The sequence below is a fragment of the Schistocerca nitens genome, chromosome 9 (assembly GCF_023898315.1).
Source record: "Schistocerca nitens isolate TAMUIC-IGC-003100 chromosome 9, iqSchNite1.1, whole genome shotgun sequence".
Taxonomy (NCBI): Eukaryota; Metazoa; Arthropoda; class Insecta; order Orthoptera; family Acrididae; genus Schistocerca; species Schistocerca nitens.
Window position 1 is genome coordinate 137,604,943 of NC_064622.1, and position 20,677 is coordinate 137,625,619.

Consider the following 20,677-nt stretch of genomic DNA (forward strand, 5'->3'; position numbering starts at 1 on the left):
TGAGGCAGCTGATTCCCAATTTCTCTGTTAGAGCCTTTTAAGGAGGAGCATATTTGCCTGTTTTGTGCTCTGACAGGAGCATTTTTCAGCTGGTTCATTTATCTTCCCTTTTAAAGAAGGATGTGTTGTTTATATAGATCGAATTCTGCAGGTCAGTAAAGTTTTGACAGTTTATTTATATATAGAAGCCCATTTACAAACTTTGACTCATCTAAACAATTAATAAGTATGCATAATATAAGGTTAACAAAAAAATTTGCCTCCTATCCAATGCAAGTTCACTTTACGCTACCTTACATAACACTGCACACCATTTTTAGGCTACACCTACAGTACAGAAAAAAAATGCAGTGTTTGACTGGCAAGTACAAAGAATATCATAAAACAAAATAATTTTTGTAAGAATGCTTACACTGGCAGTTGGCACCATCTAACAATTTCAACGTCAGGACAGCCTGTACAGGCACGAAGTGCCCATTATGCAGAGACAACACTTTATTGCTGAAAAAATGGCAACTAAAAACATAGTTTGGTGACCTCAGAACCTTTGGGATGACCCAGAACCTTTGTCATGTGTTCATTCACTATATGTCAGTTAAAACTACATTTGTGCCTCAGACTAGCTACTAGAAGCATAACTATAGTAACTTTGAACCTCTGGATCATGGTGACAGATAATGATATCGAAAAAGTTTCGTGGTTCCCCTATCTTAAGAAACACTGTAAAAATTTTGACAGTTTGCTATTAACAGAAATGATAAAAGTGACCTTCCCCACAGTTGATACTTTTGATACCCAAAAGTTTGTTTTCTTTTTTTTCTTCCAGGAACCACCCATGAACAATTGGTGCTTCTATAAGCCATCTAAGGCCCACACTGAACCACACGTAATGCAATTGAACCAACCAATTCGCTCAATTTGCCTGGGCTGGAGGAAGTGTGTAATGTTTAAATTTTGACCCTTCACTGCAGGATATGTCCATTCTACCAATAGGTATACAAATGGTTTCTAGGCTAAGTGCTATCCAAAACAGTCGAATACTTTTCTTTGCCATCAGTGGATGCCAAGTGATGACCGCCTGAAAAATCACAAGTTTGTGTGTGACTTTGGAAATTTTGTGGTGCACATATAGATACGCTCCTTCACGTCTTCTAATAATATGTCTGGTATTTGACTGTATCATTTATAAGCATTCCTAGCTATTTGGTTGTTTTAACAGTCGGGAAATTGTTTTGAGCTAATTGCAATGTTTGATTACTTGAAATTCTGTACCTAATGAAAATATTCACAGTGAATTTATTAGCAGATGTTTTGAGGCCACTGTCTATGAACCAGACATAGAAACAACTAACAGCTTCATCAATTTTTTGTTGGCAACAATTAAATTTTTTAGCTTCAGCATATATAGATATGAGTTTCAGTAACTGGATACTGTTGTAAAAACATTCATGAAGAGTAGAAAACCAAGACCAATCCCTGTGGAAAAACTTTGCTAGTTTCTCTTGGTCATAGTGTATTTCCATTTTGTAGAATGATTACTTTCCTATTGCTCAGGACTGACAAATGGTTTTGGAGATTTAATTTTTCTCCATATTTTGCTCCAAGATCAATATGACAACATTACTGTATGCTAGCTTTAAGTCTATGTATGAGGGCAGGAACTTTAATAGTGACAACTATTTATTTACAGTTCGTACAAAATAGTTATTTGTTCCAAAGTTTTACTGACCTTCAAAATAGTCACCAGTTGCCAGCGATGTGGAAGTATTAGCAGTGCACTCTTAGCAGTGCCAGTTGTGTGACAGTTCGAGCGGCGTGGTCTATTGCCTGATGAATTTGTAGCAGTTCTGAAGCGAATGCCACGAAGTGTTTCATTCAGTTTAGAAACTGAGTTGAACTCATGAGGGCTTACGTCAGGGGAATGCAGTAGGTGGTATAGCACTTAGCAGCCCCACCAGTCAAGCAAATCACTAACAGCTTGCAGTGTACATGCTTGAGCATTGTCCTGCAAAATGACACACAGATCCTGCAGAAAGTGTCATCACTTCTGTCTCTAAGCTGGTTGTAGACTGTGTTCCTATTTTGTTAAAAGGGATGTTACAGGTCAATTTTGAGTCTTTGTGTCCAGGTCTTATTGTAGATTTTGAGCAACAACATTTTCCTATTAGTACGGTATGTCTCTCCATTTGGTAGTCAATATAATTGGGGCCAGATGCAATATTTTACAACTGGGATAATGCAATCTGGAGTTACTTCAGTGGCAAGGGTTATGTAAGTTTGCTGTTGTCCTCTTCATATTCAGTTTCATCTTCTTTATCTGGTACATCAAGTGGAGCAGTCATACACAGGAATAATTCTGACAGTACATTAGATAGTCTAAATGATATATATGAAAATCTCATATAAAGATGTGAAACAAATACTAACAAAGAGATAGAGGGGCTGGCCAGTACTTACCTCAGCTCAGTACAGCCGATAGATACAAAAAACAGAACCGAAAATTTACGTTCCTAGCTTTCGGAACAAATGTTCCTTCATCAGGGAGGAGAGAGGGGAAAGAAAGGGAAGAAGGGAAAGTAGATTCAGTTACTCACAACTCAGGTTATGAAGCAACAGGGAAAGGAAAACAGGGAGAGTAGCAAGGATGGAGGCATGGTTGTCAGAGGGAAGCCAAAGATATTCCACTGTAAGTACTGTGCCAGCTTCAAACCAAAGAGGATGCATACAGAAGTAAAGAGGTATATAGTATAAAGATAAACACAACTATGTAGGATGAAAAGATGCGTGAATGGCTAAAGAGGAAAGGGAAAGAGGAAAAGACTGAAGAGTAAATGGGAGTGAGGTTGTTTAACGTAGGTTCAGACCAGGGGGATGGCGGGATGAAAGGATGTGTTGGAGTGCAAGTTCCCATCTACACAGTTCAGAGGGACTGGTGTTGGGTGGGAGAAGCCAAATGGCACATACGGTGTGGCAGGTTCCTAGGTCCCTAGAATTATGCTGGAGGGCATGCTCCGCTACTGGGTATTGGACATCTCCTAGGCGGACAGTTCGTCTGTGTCCGTTCATGCGCTCAGCTAGTTTAGTTGTTGTCATACCAATGTAAAAGGCTGTGCAGTGCAGGCATGTCAGTTGAAAGGTAGTCTGGGAATATTGTAGGGTTTAACAAGGATGTTACGGAGGTTGGGGGCCGACGAAAGGCAACTCTGGGTGGTGTGGGGAGAATTTTGTCAAGGGATGATCTCATTTCAGGGGTTGACTTGAGAAAGTCATATCCCTGGCGGAGTAATTTGTTGATGTTTTCGAGGCCAGGATAATATTGGGTGACAAGGGGGATGCTTCTGTGTGGTCTGGGGGTAGGAACATTGTTGTTGGACGGGGAGGAATGTATTGCTCGGGAGATCTGTTTGTGGACAAGGTCTGCAGGATAGTTGCGGGAGAGGAAAGCACTGGTCAGGTTATTGGTGTAATTGTTGAGGGATTCGTCACTGGGGCAGATACGTTTGCCACAAATACCTAGGCTGTAGAGAAGGGAGCGTTTGATGTGGAATGGATGGCAGCTATCAAAGTGAAGGTACTGTTGTTTGTTTGTGGGTTTGATATGGACAGAGGTGTGGATGTGAGCTTCAACAAGATGAAGGTCAACATCCAGGAAGGTGGCTTGGGTTTTGGAGAAGGACCAGGTGAAATTCAGATTCGAAAAGGAGTTGAGGTTATGGAGGAAATTAAGGAGTGTTTCTTCACCATGAGTCCAGACCACAAAGATATCATCTATAAACCTATACCAGGCCAGGGGAAGCAGCTGTTGGGTCTTCAGGAAAGCCTCCTCCATGCGGCCCCTGAAGAGGTTGGCATAGGACGGAGCCATCCTGGTTCCCATGGCCGTTCCCCTGATTTGTTTATAGGTCTGGCCTTCAAAAGTGAAGTAATTATGGGTGAGGATGAAGTTGGTAAGTGTGATAAGGAACGAGGTTTTTGGAAGATCTTCGGGTGGGCGTTGGGAGAGGTAGTGCTCAAGGGCAGAGAGACCATGGGTATGTGGGATGTTTGTGTAAAGGGATGTAGCATCTATGGTGACAAGAAAGGTTTCAGGTGGGAGAGGAGTGAGAATGGATTTGAGGCGTTCTAAGAAGTGGTTTGTGTCTTTGATGTAGGATGGGAGTCTGCGGGTGATAGGTTGGAGGTGTTGGTCTACCAGAGCTGAGATACGTTCTGCCACACCGTATGTGCCATTTGGCTTCTCCCACCCAACACCAGTCCCTCTGAACTGCGGAGATGGTAACTTGCACTCCAACACATCCTTTCATCCCACCATCCCCCTGGACTGAACCTACGTTAAACAACCTCACTCCCATTTACTCTTCAGTCTTCTCCTCTTTCCCCTTCCTCTTTAGCCATTCACGCATCTTTTCATCCTACATAGTTGTGTTTATCTTTATACTATATACCTCTTTACTTCTGTATGCATCCTCATTGGTTTGAAGCTGGCACAGTACTTACAGTAGAATATCTTTGGCTTCCCTCTGACAACCATGCCTCCATCCTCGCTACCCTCCCTGTTTTCCTTTCCCTGTTGCTTCATAACCTGGGTTGTGAGTAACTGAATCTACTTTCCCTTCTTCCCTTTCTTTCCCCTCTCTCCTCCCTGATGAAGGAACATTTGTTCCGAAAGCTAGGAATGTAAATTTTCGGTTCTGTTTTTTTTGTGTATCTATCGGCTGTACTGAGCTGAGGTAAGTACTGGCCAGCCCCTCTCTCTCTTTGTTAGTATTTGTTTCACATCTTTATATCTCTTTTTTAGTATTTGTAGTACATTAGATAGTGCATTTTTCTAGGTGTTTGCCATCATGCTATTTTGTTATTTATTTCATTCAAAATCTGGGGTAATCGTGTTTCTTTGCTGACTTTAGCATAGATTTTTTAAATTAAATATCACTTCTTCTTTGGCTTATGTTATCTTATAGTTAACAAAATTAATGTCATTAGGGACTCATATTTTCGTGAGATTTCCCTTCCCCAGATGGGAATGAGAGTGATCATTGACACACACAATTACAGTTACAGCAGTAAGTAAAAATCCACGTGAAAACTGGAAGAGTAAGGACCAATTGCAAATGCCCTTGTCCCATATTCTTCTTTAATGTGGAGGCCTATGTCCTGAAGTTTTTTACTACAAAACAGGTTGTCATAAGCTTGTCAAGAGTAATATGGTTCAGCCTATCTAAGTTATTGTCCTTGCTGTCAAATAATAAAATAAAAGAACCTTTGTTATTAGTTGTATACAAGTTGGCACTGAGAACTGCTGTGGTATTTTCTTGGTTGGTGTCATTGCATAGGAGCTTCTCCATTTTACCTTGTTGGGTGCAGAGTCCTTCCTCTACCATGCTGTCTCATTAATTGCTTCTGGGAATTCATGGCTGGGCCTGTCATTATCCTGAAGTGCTGAATTTTTTGTGGTAGCACTCCCTCATTGACACACTGATTACATTACCAATCACTTCCATAACAGCCTGATGTGGCATTTCTCTCTCCATTTATGTGCTACATTGTTTCCTTCCAAAGTATGTGTAGCATTCCTGCTATAATCACCACCATACATAGTGGTGACTGCAGTGTAACAATATGAAAACCACTTCATGAGCAGTGACCAGAGAAATTTATCACTTTATTACTGAAACTGAAGACAAAGAAAAGCCTGAGAATACCATTGATTTATGTGGGGATTTTCTGCATTATCATGAATAGACAGTAAGAAAAGGAGTAAGTACTTCTGTAGTAGTACATAAAACGCAAGTGGAAAAACTAGAGAACTTCAGATGGTCATTTACTGAATGCTGTATGTCTCCACGACTTGTGTCTATATTCAGTGGTTAAAGTGTTCTGATAGCCAGGAAGAATATTCAGTAGAAGACAAAAATATATACATATTATTCTGCATGTGGGTCTTTTTACAATTCTTCTTTGTACATAATGTCTTTTTACTGTTGTAAATATGTAACTTATTTTTATCTGTTTACTTTCTACGTCTGAAGAGGAATTGGAGCAAATGACCAGAGCACTAAAGGAGGCTGCCAGCAAATTTGGGCTAAACATAAAGGAAGCCAAGACAGAGTACTTCGTTATGACGCATGGTCAAAGTGAGACTGCAGAACCCTCATTAACAGTAAGTTCTCCAAGGCACAGTCTGTTGAATGGAATTTTCAATATATATTTCATATGCAGTATGATAGATACAGATTACAGGAAATTTATAGAGACTTTTGGGGAAAAAAAAGCACCTGTGTGAACATTAAGAGGTCCCACGGCAAGCCCGTATTAAGAATGGAATTTTGAAAGCTAGAAGACATAGATAGAAAGTCTGTATAAAGGAAATGATCTTGAAGACAATATTACGGAAAGTGAAGAGGAAGAAAATGAAGATGAGATGGAGATATGATAATAGGAGAAGAATTTGACAGAGCTCTGAAAGACCTAAGTTGAAACAAGTCAGCTAGAGTAGAGGAGATCCTCAGGAGAATCAGCGATGAAAAAACTATTATGAGATGATCCTCGGATGAATAAAGATAAAAACAATAACTGCTCTTGCAAATTCTTTGCCATCTCTGGCAAGGACTGTGACAAAATATAAGAGGATCACAGTTGCAAAAATCACTACAGAAGTGAATGTTGAACTCACAAACCCAGTTAGGGCCAAAACAACACAAAGGAAGCTCCATAAGGAAGGAAACACAGGGTGAGTTGGAATTCAAAAACCACTCATCGGTGAAGCAAATGCTGGTAACCGTAAATGTGGTGCCAGAGCCATAAAACCTGGACTATGGAGTAATGGAAGCAAGTCACTTTGTCGAATGAGTCTTGTTTCACAGTGCTTCCAACTTACAGCCAAGTTTACACGAGCAAAACACGGTGAGGTTTTGGTGATGATTTTAGCAGCTGTATCATGATATTCCATGGGCATCACGTTTACTCTGCAAGGACACATTACTGTCAAGGATTATGTTGCCAGCTTGACAGATCAGATACATCAAAGTTACAATACTTGTTCCCCAAGGGTGATAGTGTGTTGCAAGATGACAGTGCCCCTGTCCACACAGCTCGCATAATCTAGATCTGGTTTAATGAGCAAGAGGATCTCCCCTGGTCACCACAGTCACCAGAACTCAATATTATTGAGCCTTTGTGGTTTTCTCTGGAGGGAAGGGTGGGCGACGACTGTCCAACTCCATCGCCATTACCTGAACTTGCTACTATTTTGCAGGAATAATGGTTTAAGATTCCCCTTCTGAGATGAGTGGAAACTGTTTTGAATGCCAAATGGTTTCCTACACTGTATTAGGCATGGTAACATGTTGCATTTTCGGTGTATCCATATTTATCCAACTCCTATATGAGGAAGCAGTAAAGTAAATCAAGGAGAAATCCGGAATTGGAATTTAAGTTCAGGGAGAAGAAAAAAATCTTTGTAGTTTGCTGATGGTATTTTAATTCTGTCAGAGATGCCAAAGAAGTTGCAAGAGCAGAAGAGGAGTTATTGTTTTTATATATATTCATCCAAGGATCATCTCACAATGAAATAGGAACTGTCAATGTAATATAATACAAATCAATTCTTAAAATATACAACACACAGAATGCACACCATGCTTTATGAGAACAGAGCAGACAGTCTATCAGGATAGGACAGGTGGTCAGGCATGGCCTTGATTAAGGAACCATCCACGTATCTACCACAGTGATTTAGGAAAACCATGGAAAATCAAAATCAGGATGGCCAGAGAGAGCAACTCCATCCTCCAAAATATGAGCTCAGTCAGTGTCTTAACAGCTGTATTGCCACATTCTGTTGGTCCCTAGTGTACAATGATTCTAGGTTTACACACAATGTGTTTGACACAAATCAATATTTAAAATATACAAAACATAAAATACACAACATGCTATAGTTCTGTTCTTTATCGCAAAACAGACTGATGACACCTGCAAGAGATCCCTGAACTGTGAAGATACTGCTGCGCCCCTTGGACCAACTCCATTCTGTTCAAAAAGCAGATTCCATGCCCACACACATTCAGCTACGCTCCTCAGTCCACCTGAAAAACTGAGTCAGCATCCCTCCATGATGAATGAAATGTTGAACTCAGGAGAAAACATTAGAATCATGCATTTTACACTTTGACACACAATTTCCTTGTAAAAGCAGTAAACCATGATTACATATTGAAATGTAACAGTTTGTTTTATTTATACCGTTTCATTACTACCCACTACTCTGCATATTCTAAGTAATCTTTATTAATTTCATATACTTTGCTTATGAAGACTGTTGTAACTTTCCTTTTTAACAGGTGCATTTTAGTAATCTTTCTCATTTGCTTTGGCAGTGTATTATACAATTTATTCCCTGTTAGAAAATGCTGTTGTGGGTTTTTGTTTGTTTTTCTTTGGTAAAATTCTCATGTTCCATGATTATGTATAGAACTATAAGTGAAATACTTGACAAAGTTTTATGCACCTCAGATTGGAGATTGGTAGATGTCCTCACTGTGTGCTGCAAGGATGCCCAATTTTTTAAATAGCTCTTTACAATGAATCTGATTAGTACTTCTAGCCATTATTCTTATGACACTTTTCTGCAGTTCAAAAACGGTGTCCATGTTTTGTTTCTTTGAACCTCAGAAAAGAATTCCATAGCTAAGAATTAAATGCATATAGGGCATACAAACTTATACTAAAACCCTAAGGGCATCCCATGCCAATGATATTCTTTTTGCCAGTATCTTTATGTGCTCATTCTACGTTAGCTGACAATCAATGTTCATTCCTAAAAACTTTGTGTTTGGCATGCAATCTATAGATTAATAATCTATGCTTAATTTGATAGAATTGTCCTCCCTTCTTTATAATGAAATATTTTCTGTTCTTTTTTTTACGTTCAACATTAATTTATTACGTACTGTCCATCATAAAGATTGTTGAGGTTTCATTTTCTTTCTGCAGTAGCAGCTCCAGTGTTTTATCCGTGACATAGATGTTGCTTTCACCTGAAACTAGAATTCTTTCTCCATCTCTTATGCTGTTTGGAAAGTCATCAATATACCGGGTGATCAAAAAATCAGTATAAATTTGAAAACTGAATAAATCATGGAATAATGTAGATAGAGAAGTACAAATTGACACACATGCTTGGAATGACATGGGATTTTATTAGAACCAAAAAAATACAAAAGTTCAAAAAATGTCTGATAGATGGCGCTTCATCTGATCAGAATAGCAATAATTAGCATAACGAAGTAAGACAAAGCAAAGATGATGTTCTTTACAGGAAATGCTCAATATGTCTACCATCATTCCTCAACGATAGCTGTAGTCGAGGAAAAATGTTGTGAACAGCACTCTAAAGCATGTCCGGAGTTACGGTGAGGCGTTGGCATCGGATGTTGTCTTTCAGCATCCCTAGAGATGTTGGTCGATCACGATACACTTGCGACTTCAGGTAACCCCAAAGCCAATAATCGCATGGACTGAGGTCTGGGGACCTGGGAGGCCAAGCATGACGGAAGTGGCGGCTGAGCACACGATCATCACCAAATTACGCCCGTAAGAGATCTTTCATGCGTCTAGCAATATGGGGTGGAGCGCCATCCTGCATTTTGGTTCTAATAAAACCCCATGTCATTCCAAGCATGTGTGTAAATTTTTACCTCTCTATCTACATTATTCCGTGGTTTATTAATTTTTCAAATTTATACTGGCTTTTTGATCACCCGGTATATTGAGAACAGAATTTGACCCAGTAAACTATACTGAGGAACACCTATGTTTATACGTTTCTTGTCTGACAATTGTTTTAATACAAATTTATCATCCTCTGTGAATTAACTCTACCTTTTGCACTCTGTTTTCCAGTTAAGACTGTAACCACCAATTCACTATTCTTCTTGTACCTACTGCTTCTAGCTTTCTTAGTAGTATTTTATGGGCAACAGTGTAAAAAGACTTGGACAAGTCTAAGAATAAGCTTGTAACACAAGACACCCTTCTCGAAAGCTTCAGGTACCACTTTTCTGAACTCTAATGTCCGATATTGTACTTCCCCTACTTCGGAAACCAAACTGAGCCTCTTTAAAAAGGTTGTATTTATTCATGTAACTCATTAGCCTCTCTTTCATGGTTGATTCAATTATTTTTAAGAATGAAGACAGTAGTGAGACTGATAGTTGAACTGAATTGATAGTGTCTTTAAAAGTTGTGAGAAGGTGAATATCAGTAAAAGTAAAGCAAGAGTAATGGAATGTAGGTGAATTAAATAACAGAAATGTGACACTAAAGGAAGGCAATGAGTTTTGCTGCTTGAGAGAAAGAATAACTGATGATGGCCCAATTAAAGAGGATATAAAATGCATATTGGTAACAGCAAGAAAAGAATTTCTGAAAAAGAAAAAATTGTTAACAATAAATATGAATTCAGGCCTTAAGAAGTTTTTTTCTGTATGGAATGGCTCTGAGCACTATGGGACTCAACTTCTGAGGTCATCAGTCCCCTAGAACTTAGAACTAGTTAAACCTAACTAACCTAAGGACATCACACACATCCATGCCCGAGGCAGGATTCGAACCTGTGACCGTAGCGGACACGCGGTTCCAAACTGAAGCGCTTAGAACCGCACGGCCACACCGGCCGGCTTTCTGTATGGAGTGTAACCTCGTACGGAAATGAAACATTGGTGATAAGCAGTTCAGACAAGGCGAGAACAGTAATTTCTTACCTATAGTGCTGCAGAGGAATGTTGAGAATTAGATGGATAGATAGAGTAACTAACGAGGGTATAAACTTTCGCTCATTCCCCAAGATGATGTTACCAAGGTACACAGAAGGGTATAATGCAACAGCAGAAAAGTTGTGCTTAGATTCATCTGTCCTGGGTTATGTCTTGAGGATACCAGAACTCTTCTACAGTATTTGTAAAGACCCCACACGCATCAGGACGGGCAAGAGAAATGGTGAGGAAGGGAACAGATTAGGCCAGCGTGTGCAGTTAGCCTTATACAACACAACAGTCTCAGGACCGCACTGTGTGCATGCATCACAGCCGATTCCTGAATACATTGATGACCCCCATCCCCCCAGTGACAGCCGTTGTCCCGAGCTTCTCCAGCTACGAACGCCCGCGTGCACTTGTTGCCCCGTGTCATGTGCTTGTGAGCAACAGCCAACTTAAGATGTTCTGATGCCGAGCAGCAATACCCCAGTTGCTCCCCTCCCCCTCCCCCTCCTCCTCGAATCTAGGAAGCTGCGAGGGTGCACCTCCCCCACCAGGATTTTATACAGCTTGCAGTCTGTCAGCTGAAGTCTCTCAGCGAGCAGTGGCTGATTGGACACTAGCGCTCCACATCGGTGAAGTCCCGTAGGTATCTCCACCACAGGTATGGCGAGTCTCGTACCGGAACCTGATGATTTAATCAGCAGGCAGACAGCCAGCAAATCTTCATCACCAGAGATGTCACTCTCTCCACTTCAAGATGCAGACAGAATGGTGGCATCACTGAATGTTTTGAGCCACTAAGCTCGATTACTTATACCCTAGCTATACTTCTGACGTAGTCCTGCTGGACGGGTGGGGAGGGAGGGGGGGGGGGGGGAATGAGTAAGTTTGCCTTATACATGTCCTGTCCACTTTTCTCACCTCACTCTGCCCTGAGCACGGGTTACTGGGCCCAGTTAAATCTACAACACGAGAGTTTCTCAGAGGCATGCAACTGCTCTTCAAACCTGGTCACACACTGTTGCTGCTCAAAGCATTCAGTTGGGCCACTATTCTGGCTGTGCCTCAAATTGAGGAGAATGATGAGCTTTTGCATGCTGATTAGCTCGTCAAGTTCTGGCATGAGACATGCCATACTTGTGGTGGGACGGCAGCGGGATTTGGGTAAACTTCACCAATGTATGGAACTGGTGTCTGGCTAACCACTGTCAGCGCACCTAGTGTCAGCTATCGCACCTGAGTGCATGGCATGACATGAGTACATACTGGCGCGCGCGCGCACGCACACACACACACACACACACACACACACACACACACACACACACACACACACACACAGTGTGATCCTGAGACTAGATGGAGTGCTGTATAAGGCTGCTTGCAAACACAACTTCCAGTACTACCACTGTTTCACTGCATTCCCCACATGAATCTGTCCTCTCCACCAGCATTTCTCTCACTCATTCTGACACATAGTGGCCCGGAATAGGCTGGATCATTACAATCAGTGTCAGTAAATGGTTGTCACAATTCCCGAAACAATGTGTTGTGTTGAGTCCAGCATCCAAATGCTACAGTTTTGTGAGAGAAGTGATTACTGGGTAATTCTCGAGAGCCAAATGTTGTGTTTTAGTGTCTAGTAGTAGGATTGCGTATTTTGGTAATTATGTATGGGCAATGATACTTGGCAAATCTTCAATTCAGCAGTATTGGCTCGGCAAACAACATGTGCAGCGAGTGTCACTGTTTATGTTTGATTCAATATTTCTTCTCAGTTGTTAAGAGTTAATTTGTATGTGCTGGATTATATCGTGTTTAAAGTTACATTTGTGAAGCCACATGAACCCATGGGCATACCATTGTTTAAGGGTGACAGTAGATCTGATAATCTAGTACCAGTAAAGTGTTACTTTTGCAGTCTTACAGGACGCTGATTGCTGTGCGCTAGGGTTGTAGCAGCCATGTTTTACATGGTGGGAGGGTTGATCATTTGTCTCACAATTGTTCAGTGTGTAGATGGGTGAGGACATAGCAGACAAAGTAATTTATAAGTCTTTTATGAATATTGAGTGCACTAGTTAAGTTATTTGTGTTTCTGGTATTGACAGAAAGAATGCAAAATGGTAGAAACACATGCTTCTGCTGCTGCTACTAATGAAAATTCCCATGAGGAGCAGGAGCATGAGGAACTCTTTCATACATTTGAGGCTTTGGAAGCCAGTTAGGTTCAACCAGGTCTGAGTCAGGGAAAAATAAGGCAGAGTTGTGGATGGATTCTACTTCTTCTGATCTGTCTGTATAACTGCACTTATTGGTCCTGTTTTGGGAAAAATAGCGGAAGATGTGTCAATATTCATTAACAACATTACAGCTGTTCCTGCAATAAGCAGTTGGTCGCATTAAGTAACCCTTCGTGTGGCTACCTTGGGTTTAATAGGTAAAGCCAGGATATAAGTATTGTATCATGATTGTCAGTAAAGCATATTTGTTGGATCGGTGGACTATGCCAGCATTACCAAAAACTAAATAGCCCTGAATTTTTCATGAGAAGCTCAGTACTTTGTCTTTGAAATATAATAAGTCAACAGAAGTTTTTTCAGAGAGGCAATGCGCAGATGTATGTGCCTACCGAGAATGCAGAGGCCAATGAAGTAGAAAATGGAGCATTAGATTTTTCTTGCACAGAATACACACAGAAAAATCTAATGCTCACAGAAATGTCACAAAGAATTTGCATTGAGAATCCTAAAGATTTAACAGTAGCTCTTAGAATTTCAGCAAAATTGGAGGCAATATATTTTGCCCTAAAGCTTTGGATGTCAAAGGTTATAGGTGAGCCCATAAGGGCCACATGCAGGAACTGTGGGCAACCAGTGTGTTACTCATGTGTGGATGTGGGCCACTGAGCAGGAAATTGTCAAAAGAGGGAATGTGGGAAGCACCGTTGGTTATGCATCCATCAAATTCAAATCGGAATCTTTGATTGTTGGAAAGCAACCCCAACAGATCATAACACTGCACAGGATGGAGCACAAACAGAATGCTACTTAGTGAGTAGTGTACAAAGAGGTTTCTTGTAGACGCCAGGGTGCAATGTCCGTTGTGTGTCTGGACCTGGTGAGCAGAAGGATACTTAGGCCATCACGTTAGAAGTTACATGATGTTGGCAATAATGGTGTGGAGTTGTTTGGTATGATGATACTTGAGTTTACTCTTGGGACAACTAAGTTTATGGAACAAATGGAAGTTTTACTGTATGTGGGTGAAGGATAGTCAGTGATTTTCAGGCTAGATTTTCTTTACAAACATCATGCTAGGATTTATCTTTGATGACGTATGATTGAGCTTAGTGAAACTTTGTTTCACTTCATGATACAGTTGCAAATGAGGCCATAGTGCAAGGCTCATCTGTCATGAAGGTGATGCCAACTAAACTGCAGACAAGTTTGTTAAAGATTGACCGAAAGAAACGGGAAAAGTAGTGTGGGTTTCAGTGGGTACTGATCTGCCTTGTGGGGCTTTGTATGTGGTTGAATCACTCTCAAGCAGTGAAGTGTTGGATGGTTCACACAGTTCTGTGCATAGAAGCTTAGTGCACAAGAGTTATGTTGATGGGGAATATATGGTTCCAGTTAGTGTAGATAATTTTGGCAGAGGTGGCATTGGTCCATCAAATGGTATAATTCCAGCCACTAAAGAAGTATTAAAGGAAGAAGAATTCGATAGGTTGAGTCTGGATATAAGCCATAAGCAAACTTTCGATGCAGCAGTGTTATGCGAGAACGTGGGTCACTTGAAGGGCAGTGATCACACAGCTATGGAAGAAGTAGCAACTTGTTTTGTATAGATGCGTGGTTAGCAGCAACTCCAATAACTAAGCACTTTATACCAACAAGGGATAGTACAATGATTTATAGAAAAATGTATCACGTACTGAGACATTTACAGCTGTTAATACAGGAGTTCACTGGACAACTACTATGAGATGGGATCATAGAACCTAGTGACAGTCCCTGGAGCACAAATACAATTATTGTCCCTAAGAAATTATTGGATGGAATGAGAAAATATAGGTTTTACTGTGATTGTAGGTTTCTGACTGCACAGACTGTTACAGAAGCTAATCCAGTCCTTAATATTGCAGAAACATTTGGGTAATTGGGGTCAGTGTCATTAATTTACTATAGTGGAATTCAAAAGTGACTATCATCAGTTAGAAGTAGCATTTGAGGATAGACCAAAGACAGCATTTACAGCACCATGCAGACATTATAAGTATAAACAGATCCCTTTTGGTTTAAAAAATGCACCTGCTACCTTTCAGCAGATACTGGACGGAATTTTAAGAGGGTTAAAGCATAGAACTGTATCGTGCATTTGGATGGCATAATAGATTACACAAAAGGATATATTGGAGTATGTGAGATAGTTGGAGGATGTATTTAACAGATTATGGTCAGAATGTTTGATGCTGAACACGGACAGGTGCCACTTTGCTCAAACTCAAGATACCTATCTGGGACACTTTAGTAGTGAATGTGATGCACAGACTGATCTTTGTCTTACATATATATTTTAAATATTTCCAATACCACACACAACCCAAAGGATACAGTTGTTTGTTGGTTTGTGTAACTACTGCCGTAAATTTATAAAGGACCTTGTAAAAATAGCTGCCTGTCCAGAGTGTTTTGATATAATCTTAACAAAACTGCCCAGTTACTTACTTGATTAGCACATCTGTGACAGTGGCCTCTACTGCTTGGTTGTGGCTGGAAAAAAACTTAAAAAAATTACAGTTTGCAAATTTACAGTTTGCACATCGAACTTTTTTGGGATGCAGCATAGTTTTGGCGAATAGATCTTCAACAGGTGGCCCCCAAACAAATGGAGGGCATCTGAAAATCCAGAAATTGAAAATAAATTAAGAATAAAATAATTCTTCCAAATTAGACTGTAAGGAAATTCTGAAGTAAGCCTTCATTCTTACGGCATGTACATATGTATGTATGTTGTGCAAGGTTCCAAGAGTATGTTAAACTGTAGGCTGCCCTGTAACTGGCTAGGTAAGTCATTTCAAAGGTCAGAGAAAAGCGAGGTCATGCCATCGCCAATAGGACCATGTCTAATAAAACAGTGCAATGTTCAAGCCAACCTTCACGTTGGGGACAACTTTATCTTATTATGTTATTCAAAAGCATACGCTGCAGAATAACACAAGTATAGTAGCATTGATAGTCGTTAGTGTACATTTTACATCCTCATTCAATACTTATCATGAAAGTTAGCCTATAGAATGAGGCAACATATACATCAGTATAAAAGAATCAATGCAAGGTATGAAGAAGAGTGAGAAAAACACAGTAGAAGAAGCAAGCGCAACAGGAATAGTGTGCAAGAACCTGAAGTAATTTGGTAACCCTCATTGAAAAGTAAAGAAAGATGAGGAAGTCCAGAGACAACAACTGACACAGGAAGTTAGTATGGTACTTTATTTTAAAATATTTATATGAAAGAATACACAGCACACAAATAAAATTTATATACAAAATCTTCATAAATAGACATGGTTTGTATTGTATTTGGGCAACCTATTTACATTTTACACACTCCGATTTATAAAATAAATTAGCACAGGTGAAGAAAAAAAAAGAAAGAAAGAAAAAAAGAAAAAAAACATTGTATTTGTCTTTTCACATTGAGATTTTGTAAATAGCTTTAGGATTTTGAGGGAAATGACTGGCCACATGATATGTCATTGTGTGTCTAATCTCATCTTCATTAACTAATATAAATTTATACAGAGAACTGCAGGAGGAATGACTGGGTCAGGATTTTTTTAAGCCAATTTCAACAATATCACAGGTATTGACTGGCTATCGAAGTTTTTAGCTGAGTAATTTTAGGAGTTTCACATAAACCAATGTTTCATCAATCATGATTATCAAAAACACACGTTAAAAAAGCTTGATAATATTATTTTAATAATAGCATGGACTTGTTAAAAGGAAAATAGAATTCTGAAATAAAATTTCTTGACACATGACAATTTATATCACATCACAGAGAAAATGAATTTCCAAAAGTATTGACATATGAAAATGTAAAATAGTAATGTATAGCTTTTTAAATTTTATATATTTTATTCATTCACCTTCACAGTATTTATCTGTTGGTTTGATATGCAAGCCACTGTGCACATTTGAATTGCTTGCTATCTTTGTATGATATGGTGCAAGAATAGAAAACAGATTTTAATATTTCCATTTTGTGTTCCCCATTACTGCCATAAAATGGCATTGAAAATGATGTGAAAATAATGATATTTCACAAGAAGATTGACTACCACTTCCTACAAAATTGTATGTTTTAGTGTTGCTACAGCAAGCCCAGCCGTATCAACCTCATACTATTGTTTTCTTAATGCCTTTAATGTTCAGTCCTAACACTGAAATGTGTACATCATTCACAACAATATACACATATGTCTCTTCTGCATGATTATGTTTATTATTGTTAATACAATACTGTGCAGACCTCTACTCTTCCACTCTCACTGGTCGATTGTTTTATTTTACTGCATTCATCATGACTTATCTTCTCTGATCTCATTACCATGAATTAATCTCCTCCACATTGCTATGTTTATCTTCCTTGCTCAATGCTCTAGTATAAGATTCACAATTACTGCATGCCTCAGCTAGTCAACCTCGTATGTTCTTTATGTAGCCTGAATATTCAATACAGTTTCTTCCCTCTCCCCTTTTATTTCTTTTTACAAATTAAAATAATTTCTTCAGTATTCTACTGCAGCACAACATTTTGAATAACTTATATTTCAATATGTTTACCACACAAGGTGATCTTCTGGGACCACATCAGTGGCCTCTACAGAAAATTTTCTTATTTGTGGAACTTCGATGTCTTGTAGTATAATACTGTTCATTTTAGTTGTATTCAGTAATTTCTTTTCTTTAATCAAACATTTTATCTGCCATCCATAAAATCTGAATACACAGTTCAACAATATGGAAAAAATATATTGTTACTCACACGTAGCGGAAGCAGTGAGTCACAGATAGGCACAATGAAAAAGAAAGCTAGAAATATTCCAGCTTTTGGCCAAAAACTCACACCCATTTATACAACAATACACACACACACACAGCCACTATCTCTGGGTGTGTGTGAGTTTTTGTGTGCATGTGTGTGTTTCTACTTCTGAAAGAGGACGTTGTCCAAAAACTAAACATTTCAAGCTTTCTTTTTCTTTGTGTCTGTCCTCAACACATCTATGTAATGAGTATCACTCTATCCTTTCCATTTTTTAAATTTCTTCCTGGACCTTCCACTGTTTGAACACACAGTTCATTATTCCACGTTCCCTAAAATTCATATTTTGCATTTATTAGCCAGATACAGTGGGAGATTATCTGTTCTGCTCATTCTGTGATCATATTTCTTGTGTTGTCACACTACAAATCCAGCTCATTTTTCAGAACAGGTATTATGACATTCATTGTAATAAACACAAATCAGGAGCTCTTCTCATGTTTTTCTAACTTTTTAAAGCTTTGACAATCACAGTATGATAGTTATTTTATTATATTTTGTTATTCTGAGTAAAGTTTGTATGCAGGAGAAATCAAGTTAAATGTACAACCTTTATATTTTTTTAATCTACTGAATCAAATTACCTAATTAGTTCCAATAGTATTTTTTCTATTCTCAGGGCTTGTTTGAGAATAATATTTTACTATTGGTAAAGTTTTATTCCAACATAAAATCAGATTTCTATGGTAATGCAAAGATCTTTCTTTGAGCAGTGTGCAGCACTGGAAAATTAAGACTGACTCACTGTCACATTATCATTGTCACAAATTTGCAGTTCTGCAGAATTCCTTATACTACTTCTTCTTCCCCCTCCCCAACCCCATTTTTGAGATGTGAGTGATATATCTATCTAGCTATCTCTAGATAGTCCATGAAGATGTGATGATCACCATGCATTGCTTTGCATAAGCTATTCATCCACTGCTGTCAGAATTGGCATCTGCACAACATGTATTTTTATGACCCAATTCTATATGAATACACATCCTCCTCCTATATCAATATAAGTCTGGAAATCCTGTTACGATATTAGTAGAAAATTCTTTGTATTGACACTGAAATGTATATATAAAATAAAATCAGATGCTCAAAAAATATTACATTTTTCTGTAACCAGAAATAGTATCCATAAATTACATTATGTTCAATGTCCATAAACAGTGTGTATGAACATATTGTGGTACATATTTGATCAGACCTCTTCCATTACAAGGTCAAATCTGCTCTCGTCCTGACTCAACACAGCATCAATATTGTAACACGCTGCATGTAGAGTAATTATTACCAAGGAAGCACCTGAAAAAGAAGAAAACAAATGTAAATAAAATGTTGTGTTGAAAATAGTTTAGCGCTGAGAGATGAGGCTATTATAAAGTGGTATATGCAACACGTCACACTATATCAAAATCACAATTTGCGTATTCAGGGCAGGAAATGATTTTTAAACATTTTACACTGATGCATTATCTATTCATTTTCTCATTGTGGGATGTCGTGCCTTGACAGTTCTGTATTTTCTTGATAAAAATCACATTTTAACCTAACTGGAATAGAATGAGATTTTCACTCTGCAGCGGAGTGTGCGCTGATATGAAACTTCCTGGCAGATTAAAACTGTGTGCCCGACCGAGACTCGAACTCGGGACCTTTGCCTCTGCAAGTTTCGCAGGAGAGCTTCTGTCAAGTTTGGAAGGTAGGAGACGAGATACTGGCAGAAGTAAAGCTGTGAGGACCGGGCGTGAGTCGTGCTTCGGTAGCTCAGTTGGTAGAGCACTTGCCCGCGAAAGGCAAAGGTCCCGAGTTCGAGTCTCGGTCGGGCACACAGTTTTAATCTGCCAGGAAGTTTCATATCAGCGCACACTCCGCTGCAGAGTGAAAATCTCATTCTGGAAACATCCCCCAGGCTGTGGCTAAGCCATGTCTCCGCAATATCCTTTCTTTCAGGAGTGCTAGTTCTGCAAGTTTCGCAGGAGAGCTTCTGTAAAGTTTGGAAGGTAGGAGACGAGATACTGGCAGAAGTAAAGCTGTGAGGACCGGGCGTGAGTCGTGCTTCGGTAGCTCAGTTAGTAGAGCACTTGCCCGCGAAAGGCAAAGGTCCCGAGTTCGAGTCTCGGTCGGGCACACAGTTTTAATCTGCCAGGAAGTTTCATATCAGCGCACACTCCGCTGCAGAGTGAAAATCTCATTCTGGAAACATCCCCCAGGCTGTGGCTAAGCCATGTCTCCGCAATATCCTTTCTTTCAGGAGTGCTAGTTCTGCAAGTTTCGCAGGAGAGCTTCTGTAAAGTTTGGAAGGTAGGAGACGAGATACTGGCAGAAGTAAAGCTGTGAGGACCGGGCGTGAGTCGTGCTTCGGTAGCTCAGTTGGTAGAGCACTTGCCCGCGAAAGGCAAAGGTCCCGAGTTTGAGTCTCGGTCGGGCACACAGTTTTAATCTGCCAGGAAGTTTCATATCAGCGCACACTCCGCTGCAGAGTGAAAATCTCATTCTGGAAACATCCCCCAGGCTGTGGCTAAGCCATGTCTCCGCAATATCCTTTCTTTCAGGAGTGCTAGTTCTGCAAGTTTCGCAGGAGAGCTTCTGTAAAGTTTGGAAGGTAGGAGACGAGATACTGGCAGAAGTAAAGCTGTGAGGACCGGGCGTGAGTCGTGCTTCGGTAGCTCAGTTGGTAGAGCACTTGCCCGCGAAAGGCAAAGGTCCCGAGTTCGAGTCTCGGTCGGGCACACAGTTTTAATCTGCCAGGAAGTTTCTAACTGGAATACTTCAATCTGTAGTAGTAAATTTAGCACATTGCCTGAACT

General features: G+C 39.7%; 1 protein-coding gene and 1 long non-coding RNA gene across 2 annotated transcripts in view; one reads left to right on the forward strand and one right to left on the reverse strand.

Annotated features, from left to right (window-relative positions):
* Positions 1-20,677, forward strand: part of LOC126203097 (uncharacterized) — a 74,534-nt gene that overhangs the window by 28,746 nt on the left and 25,111 nt on the right. Inside the window, exons 2-3 of the long non-coding RNA XR_007540223.1 lie at positions 827-993; positions 6,030-6,160. This is a non-coding gene — a long non-coding RNA (uncharacterized LOC126203097). The remainder of the gene's footprint in view (positions 1-826; positions 994-6,029; positions 6,161-20,677) is intronic.
* The window catches only part of LOC126203096 (prenylated Rab acceptor protein 1), a 48,765-nt gene continuing 44,320 nt past the window's right edge, over positions 16,233-20,677 (reverse strand). Inside the window, exon 4 of the mRNA XM_049937339.1 lies at positions 16,233-19,172. Coding sequence (XP_049793296.1) covers positions 19,069-19,172 — 104 coding nt within the window. The 3' untranslated portion in view covers positions 16,233-19,068. The remainder of the gene's footprint in view (positions 19,173-20,677) is intronic.